The sequence below is a fragment of the Theropithecus gelada genome, chromosome 3, assembly GCF_003255815.1.
Source record: "Theropithecus gelada isolate Dixy chromosome 3, Tgel_1.0, whole genome shotgun sequence".
NCBI lineage: Eukaryota > Metazoa > Chordata > Mammalia > Primates > Cercopithecidae > Theropithecus > Theropithecus gelada.
In genome coordinates, this window is record NC_037670.1 from 62,648,839 (window position 1) to 62,674,251 (window position 25,413).

The 25,413-nt window shown below is 46.1% G+C and overlaps 1 protein-coding gene across 1 annotated transcript in view; it reads right to left on the minus strand.

Moving 5' to 3' along the window:
* Positions 1–10,275: 10,275 nt before the first annotated feature.
* Positions 10,276–25,413, minus strand: part of IKZF1 (IKAROS family zinc finger 1) — a 101,903-nt gene continuing 86,765 nt past the window's right edge. The window contains exons 7-9 of the mRNA XM_025380013.1: positions 24,419–24,553; positions 11,363–16,229; positions 10,276–10,606 (exon numbers count right to left, since the gene is read on the minus strand). Coding sequence (XP_025235798.1) covers positions 15,520–16,229; positions 24,419–24,553 — 845 coding nt within the window. The 3' untranslated portion in view covers positions 10,276–10,606; positions 11,363–15,519. The remainder of the gene's footprint in view (positions 10,607–11,362; positions 16,230–24,418; positions 24,554–25,413) is intronic.

Sequence of the window (25,413 nt, forward strand, 5' to 3'; positions counted from 1 at the left end):
TTTTCTTCTTTTTTTTTTTTTTTTTTTTTTTTTTGAGGCAGAGTCTTCACTCTGTTGCCCAGGCTGGAGTACAGTGGCTTGATCTCGGCTCACTGCAAGCTCCACCTCCCAGGTTCGCGCCATTCTCCTGCCTCAGCCTCCCGAGTAGCTGGGACTACAGGCGCCCGCCACCGCTCCCGGCTAATTTTTTGTATTTTTAGTAGAGACGGGGTTTCGCCGTGTTAGCCAGGATGGTCTCGATCTCCTGACCTCGTGATCCGCCCGCCTCGGCCTCCCAAAGTGCTGGGATTACAGGCGTGAGCCACCGCGCCCAGCATCTTTTTTTTTTTTTTTTTTTTTTTTTTTAGACTGAGGCTCACTCTGTCACCCAGGCTAAAGGGCAGTGGCACAATCTTGGCTCCCTGAAACCTCCACCTCCTGGGTTCAAGCGATTCTCGTGCCTCAGCCTCCTGAGTAGCTGGCATTACAGACACCCGCCACCACACCTGGCTAATTTTTGTATTTTTAGTAGAGACAGGGTTTCACCATGTTGGCCAGGCTAGTCTGTAACTCCTGACCTTGTGATCTGCCTGCCTCGGCCTCCCAAAGCGCTGGGATTACAGGCGTGAGCCATTGCGCCTGGCCTACTTCTCCTACTGATTTTCTTTCTGAACTGTCAGTCCTGTTCAGCACTTTTCCTTGTTCCATTGTTGAAAGTCAGGCGCATGCCTTTGAAGTGCATTGTCAAATCTCTATATCATGTTTCTCTTTCCCAAAACTATTCTGTCCTCCCCACTGCCACCTCCCACATGCAGTATTGTAAGGGAGTTTACTACCCAAGAGAAATCATTTTGAGGATTCTTCTTCATGATTTCAAATGATTGACTCTACACCGGAAAGGTCTGTACACTGTCAAACATACAAATGAATATGACCTAAAGGCATCCAGTTGTAAGGAAATATTTGGAAAACAAAAATAATTTATTAACTTAACTGATACCTTTTCTTCTTCTCTATTTTAAAAACACAGATACGTTATTAAGATCTCATATTACTTCAATATTGGCGTATTGCACTGATTTTGTTAACGTTAATTGCGGTATCCTGGCTTCGAGGATCTGTGAATACTGTATGGTTTGTTACTTGTCCTGTCTGAGTCTTAGGATCCCATATTCGTAAGTGGGCACAATAACACCTTGTGAGAATGACAAAAGCACTTGTATGATACCATCTCAGCAAATGCCAGTGTTCCTCCTTCCTTTTTATTCAAGTCTCTAAGCATTTTACAGTGAATCTAATGCTACTTTTCATCCAGGCTTGAACGAGAAAGCACATAGAAATGGTAAGCTGGTACTTTTCACATGGTTCACACAGATGCTTAGGACCCAAATCTGTTCTGAATTATCCAGGCCCCATGTCAGGTCCTGAATTTCAATGCCGAGTAGAGATGCAAGCTGAGGAGGCAGACAGTCCTGCCGCTCTGCTTCCTGCTCTAGGGAGAAAGGGCCTTAGGCACCCCCTCCATCCCTTACGGCCTCAGTGCTGAAATCCCCCAGCAGCAGATAGAGGCTCCCACCAAGCCAGTTCCACTCTTAGGGCAAGGCTAATTTCCAGAAGTCAGGGGACAGCTCACGTGATGACCTTGGAGCAGGCTCCGGGCCACTGTGCTTCACCCTGGGACGGTGTAACCATGACCAAGTCAGTGTGAGCCAAGCCTGTGCCTTCATCCATGATCCAGGGCCTGGCACCGCAGGGAATGAAGGGAAAGGCAGTGCTGGGGACATTAGCAACCTGAGGGCAGCAGGCCAGGAACATGGCCAGGCCAGGGAAGAGCCAGGGACAGGCGGGCTGTGGTCCCACCCTGGCTCTCAGTGTTCCCTCTAGGACCCCATTTTCTAAAGTGTTTCCCTTCCTACAGTGACATGCATATTAATGGTAATGCTGAAGAGGGGAGGGAGGTGGGGAAGTTTTAGGTTAACTGTATTTGTGGAAAGCTGGATTAAATAAACCATCTTCCATTCTGCCCAGAGCATTTCAAATGCTAAGGTACCTTGTGGATCTCCAAAAGAGGGAAGAGTGTGTGGCTTTTCCCAAATCGTTTGCCCCATTCTCGTTTTTTGTATTATGCATAATGGGCTTTAGGAAATGTGGCTTGAGGGTGACTCCCTATGACCTTGAAAACGGCTCTCTGCTTCCTTGGCCTTAGTTTCACTACCTGAAATTGGTGCTCACACCCCTCTCCGCCCTTCCTCAGGGGGCCTATGCATTCATGACAGCCCTGCACCTCCAAGGTCAGGACAGGGGCTCAGCTCCTGCTCCCTTCCCCAACCCTCAGAGGGCACTTCTTTGGTGGAGTGGTGGACCCCTTCTCTCCAGGCTTCTAGCACTCCCCAGCCCCCAGGACACTCCTCCGGCCCAGCTGCATGGCTTGGCTTTCCTTCAACACTATTCCATGTCCAGGCCTCTGTACCACATTCACGCTGCCCCTGCTGCCTGAAACTCTCTGCTGCCTTTCTTTGCCTAAGTAACTCCTGTCTTTCAGTTCAACTGCATCCTTACTGATTTTCTGCCTGCTGGATCTGTCTGTTTCTGATGGAGAATGTTGGAGTCTCCAGCTCTAGGAGTGGGTTCATTGATTTCTGTGCGGTTCTCTCTGCTTTTGCCTCATGTATGCTGGTGCTCTGTTGTTAGGAGTGTACATGTTAAGGATTGTCACATCTTGTTAGAAAATTGACCCCTGTGTCATTATGGAATGCCCTCATTTACCCTGATGCCTTTGTTTGCTGTGACTCTGCTATGTCTGAAATCAATCAGTATAGCTACTCCTGCTTTCTTTTGATAGTGTAACTATAGTATTTTTTTCTTAATTTCTTTACTTTTAATCCATATGTGTCTTTATACTTAAAATGGATTTCCATTTTTTTTTTCTTTTTGAGACGGAGTCTTGCTCTGTTGTCCAGGCTGGAGTGCAGTGGTATGATCTCAGCTCACTGCAAACTCCACCTTCCGGGTTCAAGCGATACTCCTGCCTCAGCCTCCTGAGTAGCTGGGATTACAGGCGTGTGCCACCATGTCTGGCTAATTTTTGTATTTTTAGTAGAGATGGGGTTTCACCATGTTGGTCAGGCTGGTCTTGAACTCCTGACCTCGTGATCCACCTGCCTCAGCCTCCCAAAGTGCTGGCATTATAGGCATTAAATATGGATTTCTTATAGACAACATGTAGTTGGGTCACATCTTTGGATCCACTGAAACTCTATCTTTCAATTGCTGTCCTTAGACGATGTTTAAAGAGATTATGGGTACATTTGGATTCATATTGATTACATTTGTAATTGTTCTTTATTCTATTTGTGGGCCTTTTTGTTTTGTTTTGTTTTGTGTTTGTCTTCCACTCTTCTTGCCTTCCTTGGCTTTGAGTATTTTGTATAATTCAGTTTGTCCCCTCTCTGCCTTCTCTTTTTCAAGATTCAGCTGAGGTGCACTTGGTCCCACAGGTCCTGAGTACCTTTGGGTCCTGGGTGTCTGTGTCGGCAGCACAGAGCTTGTCTGTGGACACTCTTGCCTGACGGTTGCCCATTTCACCTGCGGCTCCTCCAGGGCGGTGGCCTTACATTCTCATGTCTCTGACCCTGGCTGCTGGTCCTGGGATGACAAGGGCAGGCCTGGTCAACGCTGGTGGGACAGGACAGAACTATGTATATAGGGCAGCACTTGAATGAGTGTTAACACAAACACACGTTCATAGGGCTAAAAGCGTGTTTACATTGGAAAATAAAAAGCCCCAGAAGCCTTCTTGAGGGAAATCCCCTCTCCCCCACGCAGACTGCTGCACGGCTGAACTCCTCCGTGCCCAAAGGGGGCTCTTCCGGCCTTCCCTGCCCCACAGCCCTTCTCTAGATTCAGCCGATTCATCCCAGGGCTAGAGGCTCTGCCTGTCCCCTGGAGGAGTTCCTTGTCCAAAAGAAGGGCCTGAATGCTAAGATGAGGAGAGGACCCTCCTGGAGCACCCAGGGAGTCCAGGGGTCAGCATCCTATTGCATCTGGCCCTTTCTCTGGGAGTTGGGGGGGGCAGTTGATGTTGGCTGTGGAGCAAGTAGAAAGATGGCCAGGGCTTCAAAGGGAAAGTCATGGGCCTCAGGCCCACATCATTGCCTGGGGCAAGATAAGACCTCAGGGAGTCCAGGACTCTGGGATGGAATCTCCAGCAGAAGCTTCTCTCTGTTGTTATTGGAGGCTCGGGATGTGTGAGACCAGCCTCTGCCCTCCACAGGCTCACAGTCCAATGGAGGAGGTGGACATCCCATACATTGCGGGGTGAGAGCCCTAAGACAGCTGACATGAGGACTCAAGGAACTCAGAGATCAGGTCTTCAGAAAACTCAAAACATTAGGTGCAGTAAGGTCTGCCTTGTCCCAGAAGAACTCAGCAGGCAGCCAAGCATGGGAAGACTTCCCAGGACCAGCAGGGCCCTGTGATGCAAGGAAACCTGGGAACTGGGTATGATTTGGAGGTTGGGAGGAGGCTGGAGGGATCATTTGGGGTCACATCTCACTGAGACCGGATGGCTTCCTGGAGATGAGATCTTACCCGGAGACCAGCTGACCAGCTTCCCGCAGCTCTCAGGGTCCCTGCCTCCATGCGTGTCGGCTTTAATTTCCCATCAGTGCATGTAAGCACACAACTGTTCTCCCATGGGGTGGTATGAGATCAACTTAAAAAAGGAATCATGGTGCTCACAGAGGTGGGAAGTGGGTGTGGGCAGAGGGGATTTACAGAAGGTTTTGCAAGGGGCAGTGCCCACTGAGGGTGGGGATCAGGGCAGTGCCCAGAGGGAGGAGGTCCCTGAAAGGGGAATCGAATTGAGGGACCCTGAAACTGCGCACCCTTCTTACTGTGGGGCCCGGCCCACCCTCTACCCACAGGAAGCTGGAGGGAGGATGACAATGAGGAAGCTCGTGCAGGTGCCTGGGGAGGAACAGCACCGTGAGACGGTGGTGGAGAGGAGGCCGCAGCCACCGAGGCCTTCTGGGAACCTGGGATCACACGTGGTCACAACCACAGAGAGAGGTCTTAGCGTGGCCTTGTTCGGGAGAGGCCCACACGCGTGTGCATGGCACCTCCTTGGGCCCAGGGGGTAGCAAAGCGGAGAGAGAGGCCAGGGCTGACTCATGGGCAGAGAAACAGAAACATTGGGACAATTCACACACTCAACGTCACAACTAGTTGGTTTGACAAAACATGGGAAAGAAGAAGTGAAATTTGTTAACTGTATCGAGATCCATGCAGTTCACTTCAGGGGACAGTTTTGGTACCAAATTATCCTTATTATGCAAATTCCCTCCCCCAACAGGTTCCAGTTGTGCCCGGGGACCCATGGCGGGTGCATCTGCTTCCCATGGTTCTGATTCACCGAGTCACCAGGGCCCATCTGCTCAGCCCAGGCCCAGGGCCTGCTGCCAGGGAGGAGGGGACGTGGACAGGGGCCAGGCTGCTGCTCCAGGACCTGCCTGGCCACTCCTGGAGCTGGAAGGTGATGTAGCCTGCCTTGAGCAGCCCAGATCCCAGACATGGACAGGAGACAGAGTTCAAGGGATGTCCACCTTCTTTCTGTCTTGGCCACGTCAAAAAGCAGAAAAAGCAAGGGAGCATCCCCATGAAGCGCTTACCTTTCTCCTTAGAAAAGTGCGGCCAAGAACTTGGCCTTTCCAAAGCATCGGCCTCTGTGAGGCCTGGGCTGCATTGCAGACTCCTGTCTTCTCTGCCAGCTGCTCTCCAGAGCCCACCTCTGTCCACCCTTGCAGTCCACTGCCACCCACCACTTGAAGGTCATTGCCAGCATCCTACATACCTGGCCCAGTGGTCTCATCTCTGCCCCCTTCCTTATTCCATTTGCTTTATTGAACCTATTAATGGGCCTCCTTTTTTGAATTAAAAAAACAAATCCGAGATGCTGTCCCCAGCGGGCTTTCCTATCTGGAATAGCCCCTCTTATTTCCTTTGCCTAATTCCTCCTGCTTCTCCTCTCCCCGTGCTCCCCAGAGCCGTCCCCTACCCTCCACCTCTTTCCTGAGGCGACATGTACCTGTCACAGCCCCCATTACAGTAGCCTATGCCTCATGACTCCCAAATGCATTGACCATCCATGGGGACCCAGCTGTCCCACCTGTGCTTACACAAAGCCAAGTTCCCCTCTTTAAATCCTCTTCCTATTTTCCCTTTTCTCAGTAATGGCTCATATAGGCTCTGAGACTGGGTTTCACCTCCTCACCTCTCTTCCAAGTACAATAGATTTAATTATCTTAAATCGATGGTATGCAACAAATATTTATTGAGCATCTAATATGTTCCAGGTACTCTGTTTGACACGGAGGATATGGCATTAAATACATGAAAAAAAAAAAAAAAAAATCCCTGCTCATGGAGCCTGCGTCCTAGTGGCAGAGTCCAGTCCTCTCTTCTCTGCTTCTCTCCTCTCCTCTCCTGACTTCTGTTGGCTAGTGTCAGCACCCCTGCTGTGGGCAAAGACTCTCTTCTGCCTGGATGGCATGGCCCCCTTCCCCGTCTCCAGAGTTCCCATTGCATCACCCCCTCCTCCTCACCTGCTAAGGCTCCTGGATGCCTCCCTATTCACCTGTTCAAACTCCTCCTGTCCATCCTCAATCTACATTTCTCAATTTATCTCCCATTTTTTTTCTCCTTGAGTACTCTTTTCCAGACAAACGGGGCTACTGCTATTGGACCTCTGGTTCTGACATACAACAGACTTCATTCATGTTTGTTCTGTTTTGAATGCCCTTCTTCTTATACTCCCAACCCCCTGCTTCCAATGTCACAATCCCAATCATTCTGAAAAGCTGGGATCAGACAAGATCTCTTCCAGGAAGCCTTCTGTAATCCTCAAGTAAGAAGTGATGTTTCCTTCCACTCGGCTTTTACAGCACGTTGTCACTTTAGAGCGCTTTTCATTGCACTTTGTTTTTTAATCACCTTTGTGCTGGGTCATTTCTCCCTGTGCTTTCTGGAGTGCAGGCACAGGAGCCAGGTGCCCAGGGGCAAGTGCTGGTCCTAGTACTTTCCAGCTGTGTGACCCCAGGCAGGTTACTCAGCTTTTCCAAGCCTCAAAGACCTCATCTGCAGAACTGGAGGTGACAATGGCACTCGTAGAGACAGACAGGGAGTACCCATGGCACAAGCAGGTGGTTACAGTCCCCAACCCCTGTGATGCTGTGAGCCTTGATCCCAGCACATAGCCAGGCATCGAAGGCTCAGGAGCGATGTGATGTGAGTGGGTCAAGTCATTATGTGATGTCAGGAATGTCTCTTTTATCAACGAGAAATTGATTTACTTTATTTCCAACTTCCCAGTCTCCCCTTTGCAGCTCAAGTTATTCAACAAATCAATGAAGGATCTTAAGATTGAGAAGAGCTAGGGATAAGATGCAGTGCGGAGAGAGCAGAATGAAGTCAAAAGTCAAATGTGTCATTGTGTGTTGGGGGCAGGGGCACTGTGTAATTGGGGAAATGCCCCTGCTCTTGTCCTTGGTCTTGACTTTGTTGGTTGCAATTGCACTCATCTTTGACTAGATACCTCTAGGCTCCCTGATATTTTGCAGAGCTCTCCCAGTCCCCTGCTGCTTAGCTTAGCTTGTGTTTCCAGCGCTCTGAAATATCCCTTCATTGCTCAGACTCTGTTTGGCCCTCATTTCTTTTCCTGCTCCTCCTGCCCTTCTGTTTCTAGTTCAGATTCATGCATTCTCCATCCTTTCAGGGACCAGCTCTCCAGCAGTGTCAGCTGCCTTGTGTGCTCTGTGGGGCCGGAGGGGACCAGAGCTGTCCACAACCCCCAACCCCACCTCCTCGCTCTGTGCCTGCCCTGGCATATGCCCCTCGAGACGCCTCTGAATTCCCTGAAGTGAAAGAGCCTGCTCCCCAAGGTGGAGGCTGGGAAACTTGATGTGCAATTTGTGGGTGAGTTTGGTTGAGGAGGCAGCCAAGGGAAAATCCTCTGAAAGCAGGTTTTCACCCGCGTCTTTCTCCTCCCCGCCCTGGAATTCAGAAGCGATGGGATTGCCAAACCCTGTCATTCCTGTGTATCCAATCCCACATCCTCCCTGGAGGAAGCACTGCCGAGATGGAATGGGAGCCAGGAGAAGAATGGGCCCAAGGGGCCTGGGACCATTCTGCCTCTGCTGCGCTGGACTCTGGGTGCTCTGTGGAGCCCTGAGATGCAGTTCTTTCACTTTACAGTGGGGCACATATCATCTTCCCCAGGCTCATGCAGAACATGCCCAGCATGGTGATGGCTGAGAAGGAGGTTTGTTGCTTCCCAGACACAATTGTCTGATCTCTAAGGGGGATGTGGTTGTGTTCCTGTCTCATTTGGCTCATGCAGCTGGAATGAGATAAGGGGGCTAGAAGGTGCTATACAAATGCCCGGTGAGGCAGGAAAGGCTGAGCAGCCACTCCTGCAGCATTGAGCCCAGTGCTCCACAGACACTGAGGATTTCATCTATAACCCTCCAGGCTTTCAGTGAGGAGAAAACTGGGGCTCAGAGAGGTTAGGCCATGTGTCCAATATCACACAGCCTTAATGTACAGAGCAGATATTCACACCCAGGCTTGGTGGCTCCAGAGTCCCGTTCCTAACCACCATGCCTTATGTACATCTCAACATGCCCAGAGGGATACCTCTAAGGCAGGGCCACTTTGTGCTCCTGGCTGAGGAAATGGCACTTGGCTTTGGAGTAGCAGGAAACCAGGGGAGATCTGTGTGCAGGGTAGGGTCAGTGATTGATCAGGTTCCTGCTTTAGCACAATCACTATTGAGAAGTCAAAAGTCTGGGTAGGAGTAAGGAGACTCAGGAGGTAAGGAGGTCTTTAGGAGGCTCCCATTGAAGGACGGACAGGGAGAGAGACTGTGTGACACTGAGGGTCATTGTGGACACCAGTGGCAGCTGGGGCATGGCCTTCCATCTTAGTGGACCACGGAGGGCCAGGTGAACAGGCTTGGCTTCTCCATTAGGGGAAACAGGCTGAGATCCAGGGAGTGATGCAAGGATGGCTGTGGACTCAATTTTCTCACCCCTGTTTCCATGTGGATAGACTCTGGTAAAGCCCTTTGCTGGACCCCAGGAGGAAAGGAGTGGCCTGGACTTGAGTCTGGATGTAGGAACCGAGTGCGCTTCCTCTTGCTCCATGGGGGTCTGCTGCCTACAGGGTGTAGGTTCTGGTACCCTCTCCCCGTCCTGCAGGGCAGGCGCTCAGCCTTTGCTGGGGCCTCCTGAGCTTAATTGCTACCTGTGGCCGGGTAGGCAAATCTGCCTAACGCAGGACGAGTGTAATGCCCGCTGGGGTCACACTGTGAAGCTGTGTCCTCTCAACTCGGTTTATGAGTAAGAAAGCTAGTTTTTTGGTTTCCCACTTCTTGATTCTTTTATCTATAATATCTGGGTTGTTTCAAACTCAGGAGGAAAAAAAAAAAGAGACTATTATTGGTTCCGTCTCTCCATTCCAAAAATGGGTTTGGGCCCAGGAAGAGAGGCAAGGCTGTAACTGTCTCAAGGAGGAATGGATTGGGAGTCTGCTTAGCACGACTTGGGGGCTGGTCCCACACCTCGAGGGTGGGCTGTGTCCAGACCTCCAGCTCCAGAATGTTCAGGAGGAGGCTTCTGAAAGCTGCATTTTTAACAGCCACTTGGGTGATTACAAGCTGCATTTGGGAAATAAAGTCCTGGGAGATCTTTGGAGGCACTGGAGCCTGGGCAAGGCTGGAGTCAGTGAGGGAGTCTCATGGCAGCTCAAAACCGGGGGTTGGTTTTGTTAAAGCCTGTTTAATGGCAGGAAAAGTCGGTGGGAGCCTAGGATGCTGAGGGCAGGGTTGCTATTCTAAGAGCCACGGGGAATCCCTTTCTGCCTTCTTAGAGGAAGTTAGGGGCGGATGATTTGCAAGAAGTCAGAGAAGACAGATCTGTGCAGGCAACAGCAACATTTTGACTTCAGCTCTGCACAGCAACCCTGTGCCAGCCTGTTCTGGGTTCTGGTGCAAAGAAAAGGCCAGAAGTTTTCAGAAAGATGTCCTGGGCTTTGGAGGAATGTGGAGTTTCTGCTTTGGTTGTCTGAGAACTTCCTCCGGGTCTTTTACCAATTGCTCAATCAATCCCTTGAGTGTCTCTTTTGTGCCCGGCCCTGTGTTGGAGTTGTGAGGCCATAAAAGAAAAGACATGAGTTTTGGAAACAGTCAAAGGGATTCTGTTCCTTGAGAACCCACGTGCTTCCAATGAGAATGTGAGAAGGTTTCACCAAGGAGTCATAACCTCCAAGACATTTTATTTTGACAGAAAATTTGTGACAAACCCATCAGAAATGGGATCAGGAATTTTTGGTCTCCCAGTCCCCAGTCCTGATTTTTAATTCCCAATTCCAAAGTTCTATACTAACATCCAAACTATAGCTTGACTTTTAAATTTACCCCACTCCTCAGGAAGAGAAGTGCAGGCAGGCAGCTGTTTCCAGGAGATCAGAAGAAGGTAAATGAATACTCAAGATTTACAGCGTCAAAGGCTATGTTGAGGATAATTCTTATGACTTTGTAAAAGACAAGGTACTGAAAACCAAGAAATGAAGGCTGTCATCCTCCCCATGGCTCCTAAAAGAGTTTTGGAACCTCTCTTTTATGTCACTACATTGCTGGTCTAGCTTCTTAAGGCATTGAGCTGCTAGGCTGTACCATACAGTTTTACAAAAATATACATCAACATATTTCTCACCCTCTTGTCCTACCTCTCACCCTTCTGAATTACTTTTTCCTCTTAGTTTGAGTCCAGGTTATTTTTAACTAACTGTAGGTATTCTTTATTATTATTATTTTTTGCACCATGATCACTGGAAATGTGCAGGGTGTAGCTATAAAAATGACTGGACAAATTTGCAAACAGATGTATCATTATATGTATATGTACATGTATAAAACATGATCCCTCAATGAGGTAACCTAAGGAGGCCGAAAAGTTCTCCTAAAGATGCTGCCTTGGCAAAGATATTTTAAAAAGTCCTTCTTGGGTAGTGGTGCCAGGCCCGGATGTGAAACCCAATACACTGTTTATGTCACTAGAGTTTCATCTTGTTTGGGTCTGATGTTGTGCCACATTAAAGGTAGTCACCTCACTTGATTTGCTAGATCTGAACCCAAATGATGTCTGGCTATTCATCCAAAAGGGACAAGGATTTTCACCACAGAGAGTCTGTTGTAGTACAATTCCGTGGCAGAGCTCAGGCAAACCTCCCATCACTGGCTCAGTCCTGGCATAGCATGTGGCTCTGCAAACTGCCTATGCTGAAGGTGTACTCGCTGTGGTCACTCTGTCCTCTGTGCTCCCACCACCCTGGGTCCGGTCACTCACAGAATGACTGAAGCATGCTGCAGTGGAGAACTGGAAATGTATCTCTTGTTGCCCTCTATCTCCACCCACCCTCCAGACTGGGGCCCAGAATGCCCACGTCCAGCACTGTTGTAGATGGGAGGTCTGTCGCGCTGAAGTGCTGCGCCGGCCACATTAAGATACCACATGTGTTCCCAAGTGGTATTGCAGCTGTCCCGAGGTCCATCTCTTCTCCCTCTCATACTGGGATCTCACTGGGAGGAAGTCTCGGCAGATTCCTGCTCTGATGGGCCTTCTCTCATGCTAGTGTGGACTTCACGGGATAGGGCAGACAGAGTATTTGTTGCATTTATTTGTTCTATCACTACAGAAGAAGCATTTCAAAATGTGTACAAAAGGATACTCTATTCCTCCAGTGGTACATCCCTTGTTCACAGCTAAACAGCAATAATTTAACATCATCATAGAGGCAGATTGGAAATATGACTGCATTTCTCATTTACAATCCTGTGCATGTACTCGCCAGAAGGGCAGCTGAAGACCTAAAGCTGTATTGGATACAACAGATTCGACCTGAACAATCACCACACACAACATTATAAAAAAGTGTATTAGAAAGTATTGGAAACAATATTGCATATTAATATGTGGTTACACATGTTCACAGTGAGTGCCATTGCACCAAAAGCATTATGTGCTTCTTTTTTCTGATGCCTGTACATCTTAAATAAGTCTAATAATTTTGGTTCATCTTAAAGTAAAAATACATTGAAATGAATGAGAGAGATCTAGATTTTAAAAGAGTTGACCATTCATTATTGCTGGAACTGAAGAAAGGAAGGATACACTGGTGTCATGATTTGTCTACGTAAGTCCAGTTCATCTCGCGTTTGTTTTGGCAAGAAGAGGACGCTACAAAACTCACAGTGCAGTCAAAACAAAACAAAACAAAACAAGAATAAAGCACAAAAATTGAGGGGGTGGGAACCATATAACAACAAACCTACATCTCAGGCAGCTCTTTCTCAAGGAAGATTCTAAGATTTTATTATGTGGCTAATTCTAAATTGGAAATGGAACATGCTGGTATGTAAAGCAACTGGTGCTGGGACTTTACCCTTTGCTGATATGCAATGATAATGTGATGATTTTTAGTGACTCTTGAATTAGGATAATCACACTCGTTAGGTACAAATTACAGAAGGAATATGGGGCAAGGAGCTGAGATCCAGGCTTTCCACATCTTGGGAAGCTGGGGTGTCAGAGAGGGGGAGGAACAAGAAACAGCAATTACTAGCTGTAATCAACAGGCCAACCTGTTATGAGTTACCGTCCCGTCTCCAATATTTACTTCAAACACAATGAGAGTGCATGGAATCTAGGCACACAGTAGTACACAGTAGTACCCAAGACACACACACACGCCATCATACAACAGAACAAACTACGCAACAAAAAGTGTGAAGTCATGCAAACTCCTACTTTACCAGCTAGAAGAGAAACTTCAGCAACTTTTGGTACATGATATGGTCACCTTTTAAACATAAGTTAATTACTTGCTGACATAATATGAAACCTTACTTTAAATACAATAGTTTCAAAGAAAAATGGTGTTACAATATAAAACCACAACAAAAGGTGTGCAAAGAGACATTTATATTGGCTATAAAAGGCAGTGAGAGGAAAGGGCAAAGCAGTTTAGAGAAGAATTCCTGCAACCACTATTTACAGTTCTGGTTTGAGCTTTGTTTGAATTCCACTTGAAAAAATAACTCCCTTCAACCAACTGACTCAGGGGGATAGATGGAAAAGAACAGAGTAGGTGAAATTTGCAACAAACTGACTCTAAGAAGGCTCTCACCTTACAGATATTAACTTGGATAAGGCGCATCTTTCTCTGTAATTGCATATTGAAGGAGGACTGTCTAAAGCCCTTGGCTTCTCTCTCTCTCTTCCTTCACTCAATGCATTGTTGCGGCCATTTTGTTTATTCCAGTTTCCAAATGCCACACCCTTCTGTGAGCAGAGAAATCCATGACTCAAGAATGGTATCTTTGTAAACTCCATCCTTTCAACAAAACTCAAATGTTTATGAGGAAATATATTTTTGAAGACTGAAGGGGAATAATTCATTTATAGAATTTATAATGATTCCACAGGAACACAAGTCAGGCTTGATACTGCTGACTGGGAATATTGAGAATATTCTTCAAGTGCTTTTCTATTTTTTTTGGGGGGGAGAGAGGGAGGGCTTCCCAGACTTTTGATTGGTTTAGAATTGTTGGGTCAGTGGTTCTCCACCAAGAGTGATTTCTCCTCACAGGGGACAGTTGGAGATGTCTGGAGAGTTTGGGTTGTCAATTTGGGGTGCTACTGGCGTCTATTGGGTAGTGACCAGGGATGCTGCTAATTATCCTACAATGCACAGGAGAGCTCCTGCCTAACAAATAAGTATTCAGCCCAAAATGTCATAGTGCTGAGACTAAGAACCCCTGTTTGGATTAAATGCTGAGGTGCTTATGTACAATTTCCTCTCTGTTGCTTCATTTCATCTTGGGACAGTGTTGGTGAAGACAAGTACTGTAAATATTTGAAATGGTATATTCTTCATTGCCCAGGTGGTTGACAGTAATGACCTTAATGATAGCATTAATCTTGAAGGAGACCCTTGCTGGTTGGGATTAGAATCTCCACATACCTTCCTTGGGCTTCAGTGCCTCCATGTCATAATATGGACGGGTAGGGTTCTCACCTGCAGTGCCACCTGCCTCCTCTTTTCTGGGGGATCTGGTGGCATTACTCTCCGAAGGTCTGGCTCAGTCCCTCGATTGCCCTGTGCATTCCAATATCTTACAGGCGCGGGGCCAGCCATCCTATGTATGTGTAGACACACATGGTGGCTTGCCTTTACAGTAAAGAGCTTCAACATGTTTGACAGCTTAGTTTCAAACAGATGAGTTCAGTGTGTTAGCAACAGAGATGCTGGGCTTCACGTATTTCATTGAGCTGAAAATTAATGATCATTCTAAATCACTCCTTTATGGGTTTTAAAACGAGAATAATATACAGTGACGGTAGGTAAAGAAACTTACCGACACTGAGAAATTCAGGCTTGTGGCTACAAACAGATGTACATAATTAAAATGAGGGCCAGGATTGGATTTCCTCAGGAAAAGAGGTTTCTGGTATTAGATGGAACCAGCCAGGGAAGGAAGAGACTTGAAATAAAGCTTTGGTTTCTGAGGAATGTTGCCATTTGAGAGGTTCAAAAAGAATTAAGATCCAAACCTCGGGACTGGTGTTTAAATTGTAGTGACAGACTTTGGGGGCCATTAAACACATGGGAGTGAAAAAGCGGGGAACAGGGCTCCCCAGATATGCCCACGGGAAGACAGGCTCCTCCTACGGGGCAGCAAGCCTCCGGAGGCTCAGGCCATCTGAGCAGCCTCCGTAAAGCCAGCGAATCCCGGAGGATCCCAAAGGCTCTAGCCCAGCGTCTCCCTCCACCCAGGGCAGTCTGACAGACACAACTTTCCCCAAACAACTCATTTTCCTACGCAGAATATGACTTAAAATAGTTTTTTCTCTCAACAGTGTAGCCTCTCCGCCTTAGATGCATGTGGCCCGAAACTGGCCTGGGCACAGGTTGTTGGCCCTGCTGTCTTGGCACTTGGGTGGCGGCACACCTGTCCTGTCTGCTCACCTGCAGAGCCACACGGCAGGGGCTGTGCTCTCTGCTTCTGGGGACTGGAAAAAGACACCTGGTGCGCAAACCCAGTGCTTAGAACAGGGACGAGCACGTTCCTTCCCAGGCTGTGCCGTGTTTTATCTATTTCTCTTCGAAAATTTAGACTAATCGCTTGGAGAAGGGGATTCTAGGAAGCAACAGGTGAGGGACTCTCAGCCAGCAGTCTGGGGAAACATCTAGGAAGGTAGCAGTTATGGATGCTCCCAATGCAGCCCTGCCTCTAAAAATAAAAATCTTTTTAAAAGCAAATCAAACCCCAATCAACCAACTCAAACAAAAAACAAAAACAGCTACAAATCCAAACACAACATTATCTGGTCCAGTCCAGTCTATGCTGCTGGCGGGAGCGAGAAGGCGGCAGTCCTTGTGCTTTTCCTGGGATGGCTGGGTGGGGCGGGGGTCGGGAGGGCTTTAGCTCATGTGGAAGCGGTGCTCCCCTCGCGTTATGTGCGACGAGAACTCGTACCGGTCCTGGCTGTGGTAGCCGCACATGTTGCACTCAAAAGGATCACGGAAGCCGTGGCAGCCCATGTGGATGGTGTACATGACGTGATCCAGGAAGAGCACCCGGCAGTGTTCGCACTTGTACACCTTCATCTGCTCCCCGCTGGTGCTGACCACGCGGAGCGCGTCCTGCGAGTTCTCGGAGGCGGCGCGCAGCAGGTCGTAGGCGCGGTGCTCCTCCTTGAGCGAGAGCCCGTTGCGCGCGTGCGGGGCGATGTGGTTGGTCAGGTAGATGAGGCCGCTGCGCTGCTCCTCGTTGTTGCTCTCGGTGTCCGTGGAGTCTTGGCAGCTGTTGCTCGGGGACGCCTCGCGCTCCGAGGGCACCAACTTGGCCTTGGAGAGCAGCAGCAGGTTCTCCACGGCGCTGTCCTGGGCCGAGTGGTTGGAGCGCGGGGTGCCCTCCGCGAGCGGCTTGTGCAGCTGGTACATGGGGCTGATGACCGGGACCACCTCGGAGCCGCCCGGGGGCGTCTGCACCAGCGGGCGCAGGGACTCGGCCCCCAGGTAGTTGATGGCGTTGTTGATGGCTTGGTCCATCACGTGGGACTTCATCATTTCGTTCTCCTTCTCGTAGCTGGCGCTGCTGTCGTAGGGCGTGTCGGACAGGCCCTTGTCCCCTGTGGAAAGCAGGCGACAGTGAGTGGGGCGCGGCCACCTCCGGAACCGGTCAGGTCCCGCAGCAACAGCTGAAATCTACACCCGGGGAGGGAAGGGGGAACACCGCCTGGGGGCCCAGCACGCCTGCGGACCCCACACCTGCACACATACACACACACCTGCGGACACATCACACCTGCACCACACTGACGGGCTGGGGGAAGGCCCATGCATCTGTCTAGGGGGCACCAAGCCAGGACCCACCCATCATAGGCACTTAAAGAGATTTTGTTGGATAAATGAATAAATAAATAGGGGAACACAAGATTAATTTAATTATGTTATTGTATTGCATTTAATATTTTAAATAGTGTATTTTAAATTATGCTTTTTCAGTAGAGTGTTCTCAGTAATTTACAACTGGCTAACTTATACATTTATTGAATTAAAATACATAATAATTTATTCATTATATACAATATATTTAAAATATGTGATGTAATGTTAAATTAATAATTTTAATAATTGTATTTAATACTTTTAATAATCTAGTGTAAAATTTAAACAAAATACATGATGATTGTTTATTTTTGTAATAAAATGACACATTTTTGACAAATAACCCAAAGGTAGATGAGCTCTGTCTTGTGATGAGAGTGGAAAGGATACTCAAAAGTAATTATCTGTAGTTGGCAGGCCTGAAGCAGGGCTCCCCAGAAACATGTGGTGGAGGGTAGGAGGCATAGCAAGGGAGCTACAGGGAAAATAGTTGTTATTCATCTGTTATTTTTAAAAAGTACTGAGAATTCTTGATGTACAAGGAACTACTGCTGAGGCCTCAGCAGTGATTGGGCCCTGGTCTCGAGACACTTCTGATCTATCATCATCAGTTCATAGGAGTCCGTGAACTTATTTCCCTGGCAATGGTGAAATCAGAGCCTAGATTGGGCTTCTTCAATTAGCTTTGTAGTAAATATCGTAATACAAAAAATAAATTTCCTTGAAGGCACACCTTCTCAATATGTTGGTCATAAGTTCGGTATGAAATCATGGCTTAATTAGCAAATTCATTAATTACAGTAACTGTCTGCACTCTTACTGGCAACACTGCGGCTGTGTTCTACTTTCAGTGGTGGTACATAAATGAGTCAAAGCACATAAGCCCATCCTTGGAATGTCTGAATGGTTTATATTTTACCACTACTCTGTATACTTCCATCCTTCAACACATCTGGACTGGGCAGAGGGACAGAATGGTGAGCAAGTGAGAATGGTCCCCATCCTTCGCAGCAGACAGCTACTAAGGGAGGGTAGGTAGAAGTTCATGCATGATTGCACAGATAATTCCTTCCCATCTGAGAAATCCATGAAGACAAGGGGAGCTTGCTATGAGAGCATTACACAGGTTTCTGATCTTGTAAGAATCAGCCAGACAAGGAGGGTTTTGTGTCCCAGTGTTGGGGACAACAAGAAGGAAGTTTCTGAAGGGAGAACGGGCTGGGAGGTGTGGCAGGACTGAGTGAAGGTTGGGGAACCAGAGCCCTAGGTGGGGGCAGTGCTGGAGAGGTAGGCAGGAGGGGCAGGCAGAGGCCAGCTAGGCAGAGACTTTGTCTAAAAGAGAATGGAAACCAATGAACGGTTTGAAGGAAGAAGTGGCCTTCTCATTCACTGTGGAAAGAACAGCTTGAAGAGGGGCAAACGTGAGGGATAATTCAAAACTTCCCCAATGTGCAGGTTATGGCTGATGATGGCTGGTGAGGGTGGTGGCAAGGGAAGGTCCCAACACCTCCCACGCTGCACCTGACACTGAGGTCATCAGCTGGTTCTTACTAACAGAAGGATAAACTACTCTGTAATTCATACATTTACTAATAGTCCTTTTATAAAATCTGTGACCATTAAGAATTGTCCAGGAATATATGCCCAATTATACCATAAAGTACCTTTGAGTTTCATGTCTTATTTTGCAATGGGTATGTATCATATAATAGCCTAGTTTCTGTTTGTTTTCATCTACTGGTGGTCAGAAGTGACATATACTCTGATTACAGAAAGAAAACTTGTGCATGGCCAGTTACGCCATTCCAGAAACAGAACAGGATGAAACCCCTATGAAGCTGATGGTAGGGACCAAAGAAGTGGTGTTTCTCTCCATTAAAGGTCAGAAAAAGTAATTGTATAGCATTACTGAAACCACACAAATTTTTTGTTTCTGTTTTTGTGTCGAGCAGCTAAATGTCTTGTTACACTAACTCCAGAACAGAATGAATCCATTCTAGTTTGTATCCAAGTCTATCCCTCTACCAAATCACATCAAGAAACGCAAGAAACGGAGGGGAATGGACTTTGTAGCCAATTTTGCTAAATATAGAAGTCTTTACAGCCCCACCAAAAGGGTGCTTTCCCACCTAATCATCCTGTCTCTCCCCAAGGCATGGTTGTGTGGTTTCCCAAGCAACCCTGAAATCTGTTATTTTCAAACTTGGTATCACAACAAATGGGTGTAGGAAAAAAATCAACATATATGTCAGATTACTGTGGCACATGAAAATTACCATAGAATTTCTCTTCCTTAATACCCAATGAAACAAGAAAAATAAAAACCTCTAAATTTCACCAATAGCAATCAGCTAAAGGAACAGGTCATGTATAGTCATAGAATATTATATATAAACATAATTATATATAATATGTATTTCATTATGGTGTGTGTGAGTACACACAGACACACACTCAAAGACTAGAAATTCTGGAATGAGATGTCGGGCAAAGCTTCGCTGCTCATCTCATTTCCAAATCTTTAGGTGTGAGTCAAGAATAACCTCAGCATTTTCCCTCATATCCTCATATCTATAAAGACATGATTCAAATAGGTATATTTTCCCTGTTCTGATCAGAAAAGCAGTTGAAACCTTGGCTGACAAGAATCAGATGACCATGGAGAAGTGAGCCCCTGCAGGCTCCCTGGGACAGAAGCAAAGTCCTCTGTGGTCTACACTGAAAAGGAAGATGGCTCGAAGCCCCAGAGAATCTCCTGTGGGGATGAAAGCATTCCCTAAGTAGGTACAGTGCTGATGGCTTAGGGTATGTAACTAAATTTCAGATGAGGGAGAGAGAGCAAAGGAAAAGTATTTTAACAAAGGCTGCACTTTGCCTCACCAGACTCCTCCAACCCCATCTTTGTCATTCTTTCAGGATTTAGAAAACTCAATAGCTCTCACAGGAAAAAAAAATGCAGTGGGAAGAAGGCTGAAATGTCAATCAAGCTATATCAGACCAAGCAGAATAAGCAAGACGAAAAGAAATGTCAGGGTTACTAAGAAAATATTTTCTAGAAATACAGGGAAAGAAAGGAAGTAAAACACAGACCATCGAGTCCCTCCTAGGGGAAAAAATCCTTAATTCCAAGAAGAGAGGAAATGCCTCATAACTGCTTCATAACATGGAATCAATTTTAAAAATATTCAAAATAAAATACAAAAGCAACAGAATAAGAGGAAGAAAGATATTTCGGATCTCAGGAGACAAGACAAGGAGCAAAATAATATTATTACAGAATTAATGCATGGATTAAAAATACATCCTCAAACACAATACAATGATAGAAACAGAACATTTATAGAAACTTTTAAAAAAAAGTTGCTTGAATGTAACGTCCAATCAATTAAGAGATTAATCAAAATAGAAATAAGAATAAAAGGGCAGGGTCTGATCCTTAAATCTATTTAAATAGAGTTAGTAATAGAACAGGAACTACTAAAAATTAAATTACTGACAGAGGAAAACCACAAGAGAACAGTGAGTAAATGTAAAAATAGACAGAGAAATAAACAAAAAACTTAAAGAACTGTTAACAGATATGGAAGACAAATTATCTAACATATGGACAACTGGTATCCCTCAACAGAGATCACAATAGATGGAACAAAACATATTTATATAAAAGAGAATTTCCCAGAAATAAAGAGAGGAAAAAAAGGGACTTTCTAGATTAAATGGCAGGTATTTTTTATTCAGAATGAATAGACCAAGATACATCCTAATTAAGGTATTTAACTTCAAGGTTAAAGAAAGAACCCTCAGGCATTCAGGAATAAAATGCAAATCACCTTGAAGAAGAAACAGTTATACTAGACTTGATGTTTCCACAGCAACATTCAACAAGAAGGGCCATCAGCAAAATCTAAAAAGTTCTCAAGGGAGAAAAAGAAAGAGTGGCCCAAGATCATAGACTCTGTCAAAATGCTCATCAAATACGAAGGCAACAGGCCAACATCCTCAAACACAATACAGTGATAGAAATGGAACATCTATAGAAACCTTTTTTAAAAAAGTTGCTTGAATGTAAAGTCCAATCAATTAAGAGATTAATCAAAATAAACAGAAATAAGAATAAAAGGGTAGGGTCTGATCTTTGAATCTATTTAAATAGCGTTAGTAATAAATAAACTACTATGAATTATGATTACAGAATAGAGTGTGAATATTACAAAGCTGGACAATGTAAAAATAATAAGATAATGTGAACACTGGAACACTGAATGTGAACTGGAATACTGTCCTTATTTTTCAAAGCAGTGAGCCAGTAAATACTGCTTAACTTGAAACAACTGGATTAAAAAAATTCAAATTTCTTAATGTTTTTCATAATACATATTTTTAATCTTAGAGGATCCTTTAAAAATAATATTCCTTTATGTGAGAGGATATTTAAGATAAGCCACTTCACTTTTGTTCGGGTCTCTCTTCACCTCTTGAATTTAAGGCATGTATGATATGTTGGAATCTTTATGAAAGTATTTCATATTTACCAATCCATCAATCCACCTAGTTCATCAGCCTATCCACTCACATACATATGCATCAGAAGATATTTAGAATGTTACTTATCTACTTTTAATATTGGTAATTTCTGGATGTTGGGCTTTGTGGTGATTTGAAAACATTAATCTTTGCATTAAAATTCTTTATATTAACTTCGTGTTATTTTAACAATATAACAGGGTTTCTTTTTCTTACAAAAGAAGAAAATATACCTACATAATTATAATGGGTAGCACAAATATTGGTAATTGTTGTTTTCCTCTTTGTGTTTTTCTCTATTTCAAAAATGTTCCCAAGTCAAGCACCAGACAGACTAAAAACAACAATTATCATTGCTATTTAATATAAGCCCTTTTCTAATTAGATTAATCAGTCCTGTTGACCTGTATTTGATGATCTCAGAGGGGGAAATCTTTAATGGCCCCAGTGGTGAGGAATGTTGCTGGCAAAACAAATACTCATTCACACTCATGTCAAAGTTTAAGGAGAAAATTTTAATCATAGGTTATGGATCAATAAAGCAAAACTATATGCCACTCTGAGCAATAGTCATCATGAAAATCATATCATCTTATATTCTTAAGATGCTTTCTAGTGTTGGGAGCACCATCACATCCATCACCCCTTCTGAGCCTCAGGACAGCTCTGGGAGGAGGCAGGGCAACAGACCCACACCCATCCCACAGATGGCAACACTAAGCCCAGCACCACGCTCAAGGCCACCAGTCACTCCTAGCTGGAGCTGACTCTGAAGCATGGGGCTCTTCCAACTGAACCACTATTGGGCCAGCTTGTGTGAGAACAGCTGTATTCCTACTCTCTTTCCACGTTCACATGAAGGCTAAACTCAGCATCCAAGAAGCCGAGAGGGGCCTTAGCGACTCACTCACCTCTTAATTTTAGGGCTGCAGAAGCCGTGACACATTGGGAGTGACTGATGGAAATCTCATCAAGTTGAAGCGGGGGTAAGGTAGACATTTTAGGGCAGGAAGAGGCATCATTTTTACAAATGAACTGCCAATCACCAACAGATTATGCAGCTGCTTGTGAGTCTTTTGCTCCAAACTCCTCTTCTGCTACCCTCGTCCACTGTTCCTACTACGTCCCCTGGGTACTCCTTTTTCATCTTCGCCTTGCCTCATCAGAGCACTGTGTTGTTTATTTCTTCTACTAACACAGAAGCATCTCAAGCCAACGCCCACATTGTGGTCTCACAAGGGTGGGGATTGGGGAGTGGCTCCAGGAGAGTTTCACAGATGAATTTCTCATTTGGTTTCAAGTCTCCAAAAGCTAAAAGGGGCTGCAAATGTTCATTCACCAAAGCATTCTCCAGGCTCCTCACCTGACAGAGGATGCCGTCCCTGCTTCTTAAGGGCAGTAACCCTTCACTCCCCTTGCACACACTCGCTGCTTTATCTCTGCCCAAATCCCAGTCACCACCCATCTCTCTGTCACTGTGTCCACCCCAGGGGCCTGCAAGCAGATGCTGGGCCCTGTGCCCAGTGCTGCTAGAATCCCACAGCTTATGCTCAGCACAGGACCTCACTCCTACTCCATTCAGGATGGCAAGGCCTCCCTCGTTCTCATGGTCTAAAGGCTCAAGTGTATGTGGACAACTCCTCACTGGCTAAGCCAGTGACTTTCACACTTTATGTACACTGAATCCTTCTCTCCCTTGCTCCTCTCAACCCCCACCCTATGACAAATCTCTAATTAATCAAAAGGTCAAAATGGAGCCCTGTTTGAAGCTGCAAGAGGGAGGCTGGTGCCCAGGACTTGGTCTTGCCTCTGTCCTTCCCCCTTCCTGTCATCCTGCAGGTCAACAGGTGCCCTCTGGGACCCTTGGCCTCACCAGCCCCTGTTCTGGCCCCACCTCTCTCCCACCACAATTTCCCCATGTGTCACAGACACCAGAAGTCCTTGAAAATCAACACGTCAAAAACAGAACCCCGTCTTTTCCCAGAACCTGGTGTTACCCTTTTCATCAAGGGCACACTATTCTACTGGAGTCAGTGTGACTCATGGTTTCCCTCACCCGATCCCTGCCTTCAGCCCTATGTTCCTCTGATGGCAGCCCTTCTCCTTCACAAGCCCCTCTTTCCATGCCTGCTGCCACCGCCTCTGCACTCTCCCTTTTCCAGTCATATTTTGGTACTTGATGTCTTTACTATCCTAGCCATCGCTCTCATGGAAAATAAGGTAATGCTTCTTTCCTGCTGACTGAATGAAGGGTTCTTCTCTCACCTGGTATCTGAAGCCATTCATCCTGTGGCACAGCTGCCTAGGACACCTTTGCTTTTCCTGCTTCCCCAAGGGCACCTGAGTTATGCTGGGAAGATGCCCTGCTCCTCTGTCATGTCCTTAGGCCCCCACTCCAGCCCTCGTGGTCAGCATGGTTTCTCATTGATCTTAAACATCTGCCTAGATTCCCCCATTCCTCCAATGCCTAGAATGTGCTGAAACCCTATTCTTCTTCCAAGGTGCCTCTCAGCCTCATGAAGCTTTTACTGGTCCTCTTTCCTGGACAGAGTTAACCTTCGCCCCGAGGGTTTCTAAATGTTTTCACAATCTCGGAGTCATGGGATGTTCACAAACACCCTGTGAGGATACTAAAGCATGGAACCAAGGCTCTAGGGGGAGAGCCATTTTACTAAGGTGACAGAGTTGGCGAGTGGCAGTGGCTGTGTATTGACTCTGAGCTGGTTCCCAAGCCTACCGCCTTTCCACTTGGACCCTGGCTTGCCGTCCCTGCAGCGTCTGGCTGGATGGTGGTGTTGATGCGTCTGTCACCTACTCTGGGCATTACTCCTAGAGAGAAGGATGGTCTTCTTCTTCTTCTTCTTTTTTTTTTTTTAATCACGCAAAGCATTAGGCAAAACAGCAATCCTAGCTAAGCCCTGTCTTCACTGGACACTTCTCAGGGGCCAGTCACTGTATGAGTCTTCCCATTAACCCTTCAGAGTCCCCCATAAGGGGAGAGTTAAGAGCTTCATGTGAAAAATGAGGATCTGAAGCTCTGAGAAGCCGGCCAGGCCTGGAGTGTCCTGCAGTGTGGTGTCCCCCAGCCAAGCCAGGCCCAAACTCTCCACCCTGTGCACGCTGGTGCAGCCGCCCCTAGGAGCGATGTCCACAGGCAGATCACAGTGCACCCCCAGATGCTGCAAAATCACATCTAGGAAAAACTGATGGGAGGTTTGTCATTTCTAAGACACTTATTGGAAAAAATTCTAAGATATTTAAGGAATGTTAAGCTTATCAATTTTTGCTTTTGAAAAATTAAGATATTTTTTCCCTTTCTTCTACCCTCAACTAATTTCTACTTGCAACTAAAACACCCACATAGTTTTTTTTTTTTTTTAAGAGACAGCAAACATTTAACTCTTACCAAGAAATTTCTGAGGCATAGAACTCTTACGTTTGGCGACGTTACTTGCTAGTCTGTCCAGCACGAGAGATCTCTCTGATCCTATCTTGCACAGGTCTTCTGCCATTTCACTGTGATTAGTTTCTTCTTTAATGACTAAAGTCAAAGACAGTTAGAGAGGCCAGTTTAGAAAGGCTTACATTTAAAGGGTTCAGTCGCTCCAATGTTAAATCTGACATTTGTTAAGTGCCTACAAGACCTAGGCCCTTCCTAGAGATTAATTCTAATCTTCCCAGCAACACTGCCAGACAGGCAGAGGCAGCCACAGCAATGCCAACGACCAGCTACGTGCAAATGCTTCTTCCTCCAACAGCTGCTCACCACACATCATCCTCTTTAAGTCCAAATGCACAGACACTACCACCATCGCCAGAGACTGGACTGGGATTAAGTATTGATGTCCCTTTGACAAGTCCTTTGAACTTTTCATAATACTCCTAAATCCACTATGTCCGTCAGTCTCTAACAGCAGCCCTCTGAGATGCAAAGAACTGTCTGACCTAATGTCTGACTTCATGGACCAGCACAATGAACTGAGATACAAAAATGTGGCCCCCAAGAACCTCCAGCAGATCTGGGCAATGTGGAGAAAAACCCAGAGTCCCTTATCCCTGAGCACACAGCAAACTCCTGAAAATCAGAGCACCCCGACTATTGTAGAAAATTTAGAAATTATGAAGGCAAATGTTGATGTGTGGGCCATTTCTAGTCACTCTTGATTGCTCTATGTCATCCCTTTCCAAAATTGAAAATACAACTTTGTATCCTGCATAGCTGGATCTATATTTACATCTAGTTATTGTGGTTGGAGGTATAAAAATATAACTCTTTCATTTCCCGGCAATTTATCCTAGTCTATAAGGAGTTGATAATATAAACTGATTATCTTAAATGCCTGATCGATTCTTCCAATACCATTCCTGTCTTATGCTTCTTCCTGCCTTGGCTATTTCATG